This window comes from Nilaparvata lugens, chromosome 5 (assembly GCF_014356525.2).
Source record: "Nilaparvata lugens isolate BPH chromosome 5, ASM1435652v1, whole genome shotgun sequence".
Taxonomy (NCBI): domain Eukaryota; kingdom Metazoa; phylum Arthropoda; class Insecta; order Hemiptera; family Delphacidae; genus Nilaparvata; species Nilaparvata lugens.
Window position 1 is genome coordinate 68,264,063 of NC_052508.1, and position 14,606 is coordinate 68,278,668.

At 35.9% G+C, this 14,606-nt stretch overlaps 1 protein-coding gene across 1 annotated transcript in view; it reads left to right on the forward strand.

Annotated features, from left to right (window-relative positions):
- LOC111057280 (thrombospondin type-1 domain-containing protein 7A) overlaps nt 1-14,606 on the forward strand; it is a 258,676-nt gene that overhangs the window by 221,380 nt on the left and 22,690 nt on the right. Inside the window, 7 exon segments of the mRNA XM_039429587.1 lie at nt 1,103-1,292; nt 3,267-3,312; nt 3,314-3,547; nt 5,762-6,030; nt 9,163-9,357; nt 10,831-10,969; nt 13,184-13,359. Coding sequence (XP_039285521.1) covers nt 1,103-1,292; nt 3,267-3,312; nt 3,314-3,547; nt 5,762-6,030; nt 9,163-9,357; nt 10,831-10,969; nt 13,184-13,359 — 1,249 coding nt within the window.

Here is a 14,606-nt window from a genome sequence, read left to right on the forward strand (position 1 = left end):
TTTGCAAAATTACTTAACAATTTCCAATTTGTAGAGATTTGAGTGAATTTTTTTTGTTTTTAATCAGTTTTTAAATATCAAAATTCAAAATTTTTAGCTTTGTCATTAGTTTTGAAGTGAAAATTGGACTTTTTGAAGTGAAATCTTAACCTTATTCTTTTTGAAACTTTCATTTGTAAAAATTTGGGAGAGACAGTTTTGGGCTATGCCTGTTGTCTTCTCCCAATCATAATATATTTATTATAATTATGATTTGTAATTGTCAATGACATAAATAAATAAATAAATAATAAAATTAGATAAAAGTTAAAAGCATAATTATTATTTTCTATGATAAAAAGAACAAAACTTGAAACAAGATACACAGGTACCTAGTGAGGTGCACATTATAATGTCAGTATTTGATCAACATTGTTGCTGCTATCCTTGTCTATTAGTCGACAAAGCAGATAGCGCTACCTTTTCTAGCTCCTCATCGCTACCAGATCGTTACTTAACAATTTAGAAATATAATATTGTAAGGCAGAGAATCAGAATCGCTGTTCTCCTATCTTTTTCCACAGTTATTATTACGTGGGCCTCACTATAGAAGATTTTTTCATCAGTTTTATTTGATCTTATCCATTCCTCGATCTCGCAATTTAGTTTTATGCTCCGGCTCATATTGACAACAACATGAGTAGGAACAATGTTTATCAGCCTCTGTGATAAGTAATTGAATTGTCTTTTACATACATTCAAATCTATCCTGTCTTGATGGAATTTACTCTAGTAGGACGTAAATTTAAATTCAGGTTGCTTTCACGAAGAAGAAATCTCTATTTTTTTTAATGTATATTATCAAGTTTTTTATGTACAGCTGTCAAACAGTTAGTACTTTGAATTCATTGAAAAGATCGCTTTTAATCGCTTTTTTAAAGATAAAGTCTGGGTTTGCCTAGAATTTTTTTAATAATATATTTTGAATTATGAAAAGTTTTCCAAAATGTGTGTTCAAGGCTCCACCCCAAGCTCTTATGTAACGCTCCTTACCACTATAACAACCCGATTGGCTAACAGAAATAATTTTGTTTGACTTTGTTTTGTGTGTTGTTTGTGCTAGGCGGTCACCCATGCCCGAACCCCGACGAAATGCTGCAGATGGAGAGCTGCAACTCGCACGGCTGTCACGGCTACAGCTGGCGGACTCTGCCCTGGCAAGCGTGCAACGCCACTTGCGACGCCGGTGACGGCATTCAGACCAGGGACGTCTGGTGTGTACAGGACAACCAGTACCAAGTTGCCAACGAAGAGTGAGTTCTCTTACAAATTACCACTTATTCCAGTGTTCAATTCACTTACAAATACGTCTCCAGGGGCGAAGTAACGTTGAAGTGTAATAATAACCAATTAGAAGAGTTCTTTCGGAAAATGTCAGTTAGGTAATAGTTATTTGTGCAACTAGTGCGCAAAGTGACGAGTGCGGAATAATGGTTTCTTGAGTGCAGCAAACGAACTTTGCGCACGTATTTCTCATTAAATTTTTCCTACAGTTACCATTGAATATGAATATGAAAGTAATTATGGGTAAAATTCCATATATGAAATCCATCAAATTTTTTTCTGTGTAATTTTATTATTAATAAAAACCTCAAATTATTCAAAATCGAATAATAATGTAGTAAATGAATGAAGGCGGCACTCATGTGGTGGCAACCGCTGTCATCGTTGTCTACTGCCCCCCATATTATAACGTGGACCACAGTCAGTGTTACCAACTTAATTTTGATTTTCCTGCACTGGTGCTCCATATAACCTACTAACTATTTTGCGTTGTCATGCTGCAAATCTGGAGTACGCAAAGTAATACTTTGCGCACTAGAGCGGAAAAGTGATTCTTTGCGTTCTGCAATCAGTGCGCGAATGCTCACTTTTCAAGGTATCTGTAGGAAAAACTAAGTTGAGACTTGGCCTTCCATCCAAACTGGGTTGCCAAATCGTTAAAAAAAGCAAATTCCTCAAATATCGAATTTCATCATCATCATCTTCACTCCAGGGATTAGGTTTATTAATTAACCTGTTCCGGTACCCATCTCTTTCTTGGCCTCCCTACATCTCTTTTTCCAGTAGGTCTTTATTTTTGGACTTCAAGTGGCATTCTCCCAGGTGGCATTTCTGAGAAATATCCAATTATTTAACCTCAGAATTAAATGTAGAATATCATCCCCTATATTCCAGTAGTGTTGAAAAAGTTATAGGGTTGAAGGATTAAAAGGAAATTTAATTTTCTGATGAAATTGAGAACATCGCGAAAAAAATTATTTTCTTTTGAATAACACTTCCCTCAGAACTATGGGATCATGTCGTAATGAGTTGAAATTTCATATCAAAATAACGGGGAGAATGTTTTCTTTCTATTGGCTTCTAGATTATTTTTATCTGATCTAAAGTTATTTTTCAATTAATGATTATATTTATGAGGTTCGTCAATGTCGAGAAATTTCCAGCAGAAAACATGACATTTCCGACATGCTAGCATCTTTTTTTATTCAAAAGATAAGTGGTTGGTGAAAGCGAGAAATCGTTTTCAGAACAAAAATTGAGAACATCGCGAAAAAAAATGATTTTCTTTAGAATAACACTTCCCTCAGAACTATGGGATGTCGTAATGAGTTGAAATTTCATATAAAAATAACGGGGAGAATGTATTTCTTTCTGTTGGCTTCTAGATTATTTTTATCTGATCTATAGTTATTTTTCAATTAATGATTATATGAGGTTCGTCAATGTCAAGAAATTTCCAGCAGAGAACCTAACATTTTCGACATGCTATAGTGAGGTCCACGTTATAATGACAGTATTTGATCAACTTTGGTTTTGCTATCCTTGTCTATCATTCGACAAAGCCGGGGCTACTATCCTTTTCTAGATCCACAACGATGCCAATTATGTTTCTGACAGTGTAGAAATATAATTAATTAATGAAGAGAATCGGCATCGCTATTCTTCTATCTTTATCTACTGCCATTATAACGTGGACCTCACTATAGAATATTTTTTTATTCAAAAGATAAGTGGTTGGTGAAAGCGAGAAATTTTTTCAGAACTTTTATATAGACTTTAGTTTAAATCATAAACTAACGTTGGAGTGAAATAAAAAAAAAAAATTAAAAGGGTTTTTTAATAAATTATCAGTTTTGCTAGAATAATCCACTTTCATTTTCGAGAATATTTATTTAATTAATTCATATGTAATCAATTTATGGGAAATAATTTAATTTGTTTAGATGCGGCCTGCTGCCGAAACCGGTAGAATGGCGCACTTGCACCCGGGGACTGTGCGGTTGAGTGCGAACTGTCGCCCTGGTCCGAGTGGTCGCCGTGTCCGGTGGAGACGTGTGCGGCCAACGGCACACGACTGGGCCCCACCACGCAGTCGCGCTACCGAGTCGTCGTCGAGGGCAACAGCTGTCAGCAGCCGCTGCAGGAGTCACGTGACTGTCTGCCGGCCGCCGCCGGCGAGCTGCAGTGTCCCCGGTACACGTTCAAGGCGGGACTCTGGTCGCAGGTAACCATCTTGTTTTTTGAATCATGGTGTTTTTCTAATAAGCTCGAAATTATTTACAGGAAACTGAGAAGATTCGGAACCTACCTAAATACGAGGGTCATTCAATCAGTAACGAGACAAATTACTAATTTTCAAAGACGGCTGAATTGATCCATAATATGAAACTTTCAGTAAATAAAGTTGGCAACCTCGGATGACATCTGATAAGCTGTTCTATCATAATATCGAGGCACCGAGCTTCGCTCGTTATTTATTTATTGATAAACAAAAATCATTTCTTTAAAATGATTGGCGAAGGACTAACAAGCACAGCCCAAAACTGTTTCTTCCCCGAATTTTGATTTATACACTAAATATTTCAAAAAGTACGGTAAGTAATATTTGAATTCAGGTCAAATATTTGAAAACATGAAAGTTTTAATTTAAATTGTTTACAAACAAAATTGAATAACAAAATAACACTCACTAGTCACTTAGAACTGTAAATGATTAACTTTGAATGTTATGATATACCATGTTAACAAATCAGATTATTTTGATCGAGTCAATTAAAATTTCTAGATTTCTCGCGAGATACGGTAAGCTAATTTATTACACAGCTGATCTCCCACACAGGCACACGCATCTTTTGTTATCGACAGACGACGAAATTATCATCTATTTTTCCAAGGATGAATTATTCTTTTCATGTCCATCAGCGAGTTTTCCCAGGGATGAGACCTAGTGCAATCGAATTTTCATATCATAAACCTACTATGTACCAGATTTCGTAAAAATCGTTAAAGCCGTTTTCGAGATTCGTTGAACATAAATAACTATATAAATATCCAGATAACCAGATATAAAAATATCCAGATATAAAAATAACCAGATATAAATAATTATATATACAGAAATTGCTCGCTTAATATAATATGATTTTGTAAACATAATCTCAAATTGGCTCAGTTAACAATGGTGAGTCCGCTTGAGAATTGCACAACCTGCCGTGATCAGATTTGATTTTATCCATGTTTCATCACATGTTACAGTTCTTTTGAAAAAACATTCTCCTTCAGTCGCTTACCGATTTTTCAACTGTTGACTGATTTGAAGCCTGGTTTCTTTGTGAGTTTGGTTGGAGTTCAATTTTTATTGATACAATGATACAAAATTATCATGTAAAATGATTTGGGGAGGATCAACAGGCACAGCCCAAAACTATTCCTCCCTCGAATTTTGATTTATTAAAATATTCCAGAAAAAAGGTTTTGTTTTCTACACTTCATAAAATGTTGTCTAATTTTCTCACCAAACACTTGAAACAATTAATTTTGAATTTAGAAAGATTAAGATCCGAATTGATAACAAAATTCAAGTGAGCGTCCTTCAGTTGTCTAGGCGCCCATCTTGCACAAGTTTTGTTTACTGCAGCTTGTTGTGAATAATGTTATGGACATTTCCAACACTTGCGTTTACTTCTTCACTTATAAATTCAACAGTGATACGCCTATTGTCCTGAATTAACGAATAAATTCTAGTTCGGGAGAGGAAGTCCCAACTTTGATTGGTCGTCCACCGCGTTGATTGTCACAAACTTTTGTACAGTCACTTTGAAACTGCTTTACCCATTTGTAAACGTTTGAACGATTCAAACAATGGTCTTCGTACACTTTTAACATTCTTTTGAGGATTTCACTATCTTTCTCACCTTCTGCGACAAAAAATCTGATCACAGCACGTTGTTGTTCCACACAGTGCAATTCTCAATCGACATATCGCATTGCAACTGGTTGCATGAAACCAACTCCCATTGACAAACTCTACAGGACTGCGGGAATGAACACTCCCAAGATCAGTAGAGCCAACCATGAATACTTGGAGAGGTTAAAACAGGACTTTCGATGAGAGACACATGATGTACGGTCAGCTGGAGCCATCGCGTAGCCGACTCAAGTCCAGGAGAAGTTTTATGAGGTTCACACAGCCAGAACCTCCAGACTGGTATCCACTCCGGGAACCTGAGACCACTGGAACCTATATGATGCCATTATCAAGTCACTTAAAAAGGTTACTTGGATTTACATTTTCATTTATATTCAAGACGACCCCTAAAGAAAAAAAAGAAAATGTTGTTGTTGTTGTTGTTGTTATGCATTTGTGACACGTGATCTAAATGTACCTACTTGCATTGTATTTTTTCAATAAAACAATTTATTTCGATTACAATTTCAGTGTCAGCTATCAACGAACACCCGTTGTGGCCACGGACTGCGCACGCGCGACCTCTGGTGCAGCAAGGAGAACTCGGACACACACGAGGAGCTGCGACTCTGCTTGAAGAACGGCAACCCTGTGCCGATGACCGTGCAACGTTGCCACGTTGACTGCCACCTGCCCTGTCAGCTGACTGAGTGGAGTTCCTGGTCACAGTGCTTTCAGCCCTGTACCGCAATGCGCATCAGAACCAGGCAGCTCATTGGTGCGTGCGAAATTGACAGATCGTAGAGATTTGATCGTTTGTAGCTTCTACCATTCATACTTTAAGTGCCGATTGCACAAAAGTCGTTCAAATTTCAATCGTGATTAATTTTACGAGATCCAATCAAAGAAGCCTCCACATATACAAAGAAGACATGGTACCGTACACATGCAACGTTCGGTGTGAGCAGTCGCCGGCGAATCGCGGTGGTTGTAGTTTTTAGTCCAACCTCTCGGTTGCCGGGCGGCTCGATATACTAGAGCAGGCATGAGAGCGTACACATGTCTTCAGTCAACCGAGCGGTTTTGAGCAGAGCAGTTCAGATAGTGCACATTCTATTACAATTTCAGTTCAATTAAAATTTATTCTATTACAATTTTCAGTTCAGTTAGTAAGTTCAGTTCAAGTTAGTTTGTAGAGGATCATATTTCATAGTAGGGTAAACAAGCCACGTTGGAACACCAAAATTCGAACAGCCATAACTTGGTCAAAAATAGAAAAATTCATCATTTTAAAATTTTATATTGATTGTATTTGCCTATACTTCCATGACAACTGCATTGATTGTCATTTGCAAAAAAAAATTTTTGGGAGTGTCCCAACCTGGAACATAATGAGTTCTTTTTGGTCATTTGTAGTAAATTGAATAGCTCTCAAAAATTGATATTTTCAGAAAATTTATGCTTTATTCAATCAACAATACCATGTAGAATTTTTTTCCAAATTTCATGAATTTATCTTACAATATTTGAAATGTTCTGTTCCAACAATTTAAACTTTGGGCGCTCATATCTCAAAAAGTAATGGTCGGAAAAATGTTTTTCTGAGAAAACTTTTCCATTTTGATAGCTTGATGATATATACAAATCGAAAGACTTTGAAAAATATAACCAGTAGAAAGTTTAATTTCATCCTTTTCACAGTCTTGAGGGCAAACCGCTCATGAATCGCTGTCATGTGTATGTGATTTGCCAACCGCGCGTAAATCGCTGTCATGTGAACAAGCTCTTATTCTATGTTAGAAGCTGCTGTCAAACAGCTGTTCTTCCTTTTTTGTATGAAGCCTTTTGTTGATGACACAATTTGTCTGTTCAGACATGTAGTATCGTTAGTGGCCGACTTTAGCACCCTGAACACAGAGACAGAAGTAGCGTCTACTAGTAGTCGTCATTAGCGGCAAAATGACATCACACAAGGACGTAGTAGCAGCGTCCGAACTCCTTCTTTCAGAGACAACAGACTGAATTTTGGTAGCCGCCAATATGGGTCAAACTACAGGGCATTTTTTCAGTCGGCACTACAGGACAGGAATAAGCTCACTATATGCCAACCCAATCAGCCAATCGGAGAGCTTCCTCAAAAACGCCCTGTTTGGCTTGACCTCAATAGCCAGGTCTAGTGGTGACACTTCTTTCCTAGGATGTTGAAGCAGCCTGCAGACAAGGAATATAGTAGCGTGAAATTAGTGTTCACAAGCTGTCGCGGGAAGCGAATTGGAAATAAATAAATAATAAATAAATAAATTTTATTGTCATAAACCAACATGGTAATTGACAAAGTCACACAGTAAACAAAATATAGAACAAAAATACATTCATTCAGGTACTATCAAAAAATTCGTTCAAACAATAAAACGGTCTTCCAACACCAATTAAATAGTAATTTCTTGAAATGAACAATGTTAGCACAACATGATCTCTGTAGGTAACTTATTATAGATTTCTTACGTCCTATGCTGTCATAATGCTTCATGCTTGTGGAGAGACTTGATATGGTATGTCAATTTGATGTTTATATCTTGTATCCTGAGCATGAATTTGCATCTTTCTCAAATTAGGTAAGTTTTCATTGTATAAATAGTTACATTGTAGATATACAAATTTATGACTGTCAATGGTTTAAGTTTCTTAAAAAGAGGTCGACAGTGGCTTCAGATAGTCTGCACCTGACAAAACTCTGACTGCTTTTTTTGCAATAATAATACTTGTTCATGTGGCTGCTATTCACATATATTAAGCTACCTAGGCAATTATGCTGAAAAAAGGCAAAGTATGAGTTCCTGAGATATTGTTCTGGAACTAAAGTTTTCAATTGTCTCAGTAAATAAATAATCTAGCTAGCCTACAGTAATGAAATTTATGTGGGGTTCCCAAGTCAACTTGGGGTCAAACATTAATCCAAGGAATTTGATACTATTGCTGTATATATCATGTGCATTTGAGTTTCAAACATTTTAGTTCAATTCAGTGCTTTCACAGCAGTTATAGTCCATAAAAATCTGGTGTGGTACACTCACACAACTTTCCTTGCTCATTGAACTGTAAGCCTCATTCTTAAACGAGAATAATTTAGGGGAATAACATAATGACGATTGGCGGCAACCTATTTGAAACTACGATCACACTTCTGTATATATATATATATATATATATATATATATATATCATGTTTTCAGAGTACTTTTTCCTTTCTGTAAATTGTGAAATTCGATGATTTTCTAAAGTCGTCAAAAACATATAGATATATATATATATATATATATAATATATATGTTTTCAGAGTACTTTTTCCTTCTGTTAAATTGTGGAATTCGATGATTTTTAAAAGTCGTCAAAACAGCTGTTCTGTCGAAATATCTCGACTATGTGTTCTTTTTATGAACTGCTCTACCTACCTACCTCATGCACGAGAAGGAGGTTACAAAGTCCATTTCTCAAGGATGGGGTGGACCCCCCCATTAGTTTCCCAGAAAGGAGACTCATGCCAGTTGATAGGGCTTATAAATACCTATCCATGTATAAATTTGAAGAAAATCGTAGAGCCGTTCGAGAAAACCGTGAAAAACATGGTTTTTTTTAGTGACTATCCACCATTTTTTTCAAGCATATTACGGAGCTCCTGCAATTTTCCCAAATGATACTTATGTCAGTTGATAGGGCTTATAAATACCTATCCATGGTATAAATTTGAAGAAAATCGTTAGAGCCGTTTTTGAGAAAACCGTGAAAAACATGGTTTTTTAGTAATTATCCGCCATTTTTTCCGCCATTTTGAATTTAATTTTATTGAATTTCTTATTGTCGGATCCTCATTAATAGGAGAAGTTCTGTAATTGACTGACGGATTCCACTATAGTGGTCTGATGTTTTTGCAGGTTCATCATCGGAAACCTGGATTGTAACGATCTGCCATTGTTGGAAAAGATGGCCTGTCCTTGTGAACAGTACTACGAGAGGCCTATCTCTGATTGGTCCACCTGTATAACCAATGACAGCTCGGGATGTGGAACGGGCATGCGCTATCGGGCTTTTGAATGCATCAATGACAAAGAACAGATGGTTGATCCCAGGTAAGCCAGACTCTAAAATGAGATTCACGTTATTAAATCAATATAATAATACTTTGATAAACTTTGTTTCGCCAAAATACAAAATCACAAGAAAATATTTCCAATTAATTACAATTGAAATATACATCCATAATATTTGGACAATCAAAGACAAAATTAGGAAATTGAAGAACTTTTGGGCAATAGCCTGTTTTTTCTTCTCCGACTATTGTATTTGTTTGCTCTAATAAATAGATAAATATGATCATAGAAATGAATAATACATTACGAATGATTAAATAGAAATGGCACAGCTAGCAAAGCAAACTTGTGCGCTAGCTGTGAGTTCATTTTTGATTTATCAAATCAAATCAGATAGCTTTTCATTCAAAAAAACATAACACACATCTATAAAAGTCATCTAAACATTTAACAGTGAATACTCTCCACAAAGACTTGAGTCTGTGAGTGGAGAGTGAGCTCTTTCAAGTTGATTGAGATTATGTTCTCATGTTTTGTATATATTATAAATGAAACTATTATAATTGAATTTATTAACATTCTTCGCCAAATCAAAGAATATAAATTGCACACAAATATCCATGCTTGATATAAGTATATAGAGACTTATAATAATAATAATATTTATTCGACCAATCCACATACATTGTACAAAATATTTCAGAAAAAAAACACTCTTAACTGGTGTAGCAAACACCGTCGCATGCACAATATACATTGTATATCAAAGTCTAAATGAAACCCCCAAGGTAGAAATAGTAGATTAATGGCTATAGTACTCATTAGAAATGGCAAATTCACTATGAGTTTAAGCTCTGAATGTATAGGCGGATTGAATCAGTTGCTCTGCAGCATCCCTGCCAATTTCTAATAACCATCTACTCAAATGTTGCTTGTAGCTGTTAATACTGGAATTTTCCGACTGTTTTAAATGATAGGGAACGTTTCTATGCAATATATGACAAATGTATTTACTATTATTTTTCAAACAGTTATGTAGGAATTTTGGATGGGGAATAACAAATTTAATTAGATTTCTTGTATTATGAGTATTAACTAAATTATTATTGAAAATGAAGTGTTTGTTGTAGTATTGTCATTCATTAAAACTCGTATGTGAAGCTGTCTAATATTAAAATCTTGGAACTCTTGGTAAACAAGATATATATATTTTTTAATTCAGGAAAATGATAGGACTACAGATTTGACGATTCTCTGTTACCATCGCCTTTATAGCTGTGATTCAAGTTATTCCGGTTTATCTTATGTAATATTAATTGCTACTAAGACGGCATAGTTGCCACTTCTATTTTCCACTGACGTTTTCAATTTATCTTATATATAATATGGTATATCTTATATCATATTGATTGTTGGCACTTGTTAATAATGATCGATTATATACGACAATTACAGTAATATAAAATATTCAACTGAAGAACATTTATGCAATATTTTGAATGAATTTTGCAGTATGTGCGGAGGAATGACGGGTTTACAGGACGAGCCATGCTTGGTTTCATGTCCCGTTGACTGCCAACTGAGTGAATGGTCTTCCTGGGGAAGTTGCAATGTGCTGTGTGGTCCAGGTCTACAGAACAGGACAAGAACGGTTCGTCAATAAATTCATATTTTATTGGTCATAAATATTTAAGATTACTTGGACCTTGTCTACCCGACATAAAAGGTGCGCCAGAGAAACTTACTTATTTGAAAGGTCAATAAAAACAAAAGTAATTTAGATATTGTTTCAATCTTTTTTTTATATGAGAATACAATATCTCGATTTTTTCCATGCAGTCTTGAAAATGACATCAGAACAATGGCGACCCCCAATTCGTATACACTGATAAAGTCGATTTTTGAAATTTCGTTGCAGTATATCAATCGGTATGTTGGCAACGGCATCGCGAATGTTGTTCTTGAGGTGTGCTATGGTCCGTGGTCGAACGACATAAACCAGGGTTCACAAATAACCCCATAAAAAATTGCATTGAAGAAACGCATGTGGAAATGAGCCTTGTCAAATGACCGCGTCTTCAGGCAGGTTGTCAATCAGCATATCACATTCATTTTGACGGGAAAAAAAAATCGCGTTCAGTCAATTCTTGTACAACAGCCAATTTATAGGGATAAAGTTGAAGGTCTTCATGGAAAATTCGTTGAACAGTGGAGTCAGAAATTTCCGTAGCAGCTGCGTGTATGCGAGCCAAACGCCGGGGAGAACGCACAACTGACTGCCTCACTCTTTCAATACTTTCTGGAGTGCTGATGGTTCGTTGGAGTCCATTTCTGAGTTTAGCGACACTTCCACACTTCTGAAATGAGTTAACCCACGAAAGAATCGAATTATGGCCAGGAACGAGTCTGTGGGGAGGAATTTTTAATCGAGCGCGGAAGGTGATCGACCATTAGAAAAGAAGCTCTCAACTGCGAAGGCCCGCTGCTATCTAGACCGGAGCATGATGGCTATCCACTTGAGGGAGGATAAATTTGAGAACCTCCCCCTCCAGATGCGCCCCCTCCTGCCGCTCTACACGACCAATTCAACACACGGGAATTTATTTCAAATAAGTAAGTTTCTCTGACGCACCTTGTACATTGACATCAGTATTTTTTTTGGAAACGTGTACGTATATAGGTGCGTACAGACTGTCGCTCTGCTCCGCAACCGAACGTCACTCCAGCAGAGCGATTGATGATCGACCGGGGAGCAACAGTGGTTTGACCGGGGAACGCGAGAAGATCCAACATCTTCCGTAACGTTCATGATGGGTGCGTGGGCGTAGCGACTGTGGTTCGATGGTGGTACGAGGGCGGTACGAGGGAGGAGCGTGCTCGGTGCGGGTTGGAAGCGCGAATATGTGTACGCAGCTTAAGGCAGTTGTATGTTTTTCGACTCAAGGTCCAATTAACGCTTTAAAGGTCCGTTAATAGAATAAATGAAATCAAATACAAAACCTCTAACTGAGGTAAATTGAGTTATCTAGCAGGAAATAAAAATCTTAACTTTCATACAGATGAAAGTGTATACTAGTAGCCTAGAATTTGAATGGAGAGAGTAGATGCTGTAAAACAAATTAGTCTTTGGGAATTGGTCTCTCGAAAATATCGTTATGAAAACATATTTATGAGAGACTCAAAAATAATCTCAATAAAAACTGGCTTAAAATTTTTCAAAATTACTCAAAAATTTCCAATCTGTAGAGATTTGAGTGAACTATTTTTGTTTTTAATCAGTTTTTAAATATCAAAATTCAAAATTTTTAGTTTAGTCTTTAGTTTTGAAGTGGAAATTGGACTTTTTGAAGTGAAAGTGAAATTTTAACCTTATTCTTTTTGAAACTTGTATTTGTAAAAATTTGGGAGAAGACAGTTTTGAGCTATGCCTGTTGTCTTCTCCCAATCATATTATATTTATTATAATTATGATCTGTAATGACAATGGAATAAATAATAAATAAATAAGGTAAACTTGAAAGACTACATTTTTTGGACGTACTCATGTCACTTTTGACTCTTGCATGTGACTCGAAAGCACTCGGGTCAGTGTTTTAAATTGGACTAGTTTATAAAAATGGACTTTAAAAAATGTATAATTTGATTTTTATGAATTATATTTGTATTGTATATAAAATCTATTAAAATGTAGTTGAATATTATAACTATCACGACAATTTCTCATGCAATCATGTAATAGTTCTTGGACAAATAAAATATTCTTATTATGGAGCAGCACAGCATCGTTATGTGGTGAGAATTGATCAATGAATATTAACTTGAAAGAATATTGCATGTACTCACGTGACTTTTGTGCCACTCGTAGGTGACTCGACAGGACTCGAACGGCGGTCGTGCATGCGGGGCGCTCACCCAGTGGAAACTGTGTCGTGTGCCGTGCAGTGTGTTCCAATGGCAAGCGGGCGGGTGGAGTGAGTGCATTCTCATTCCCTCGGACCGAGGCAACCAGTGTGGTGAGGGCGATCAGTACAGACAAGTCGCGTGAGTATACCAACCTTAATTATTCAAGATTTGAGGAATGAATGTAAAGAATCTACGTAGTTATAAAGCTATAGTGAGGTCCACGTTATAATGGCAGTGGAGAAAGATAGGAGAACAACGTTGCCGATCCTCGGTCTTGTCAATGCCTTCTATAGACGGTAGCTGATACAGGTTTATTGATGTAATATTAATTGTTCATTCTCGTTTAAAATTATCAATTATATTTTATTAAGCAAGGAATGATATTTTTCAATAATTTCATAATGAATTTTCATAATTAAGATGAGATGTTTTGTTAATTAGCCTAATTATTAATTCTACATTGTTAGAATACGATCTGGAAAGCGAGAAATAGATAGCGCTATATGCTTTGTTGAATGATAGACAAGGATAGCAATACCATTGCTAATCAAACTGCCATTATAACGTGGACCTACTATAGGCCTATACATTTATTCTAAAATTCCTGATAAAAATAATTTCGAGTAATAAGTTATTATTATACTGACATTAGAAAGCTAAAACTTTACCCCTAGCCTTTAAGTTTTAAATAACTACTCAATAAAACTCCTAACCCTCACCTCATTAATCTAATATATTATTTGAATTTCTATTGACCGAGCGAAGTGAGGTCTATGATTCAAGTCGACGGTTTGGCATTTCTCTTAATGTTTAAATGTTCAAATGTTTAAATGTTTATATTTTGCGCATTTATGGCGAAACGCGGTAATAGATTTTCATGAAATTTGACAGGTATGTTCCTTTTTTAATTGCGCATCGACGTATATACAAGGTTTTTGAAAATTTTTCATTCCAAGGATAATATAAAAGGAAAAAGGAGCCTCCTTCATACGCCAATATTGGAGTAAAAATCAGACTATAGAATTATTCATCATAAATCAGCTGACAAGTGATTACACAGGTGTGTGGAGAAGCCAGTCTATTGCTGTATTTCCATAAGGTCTATAGTTTCAATCAGGTACTTGTGGATGAGAATACTGCGTGAGGTCTACTGTTCACAGAACTACTAGTATATTATTTGAATTTTTAACCGTCTGTACGATATTATCAGATTGATGAATATCGTTATAATAGTTATCATAGTGATAATAGTGATCGACTACAATCAATATCGATTAGAATCTACGGTACATATTGTTTAATAAACATTTTGATTTATTACTAGATTATTTTGATTTAGTAAACAACTCGATCACTGGAATTCTTTCTCCAACATTCAACATGTA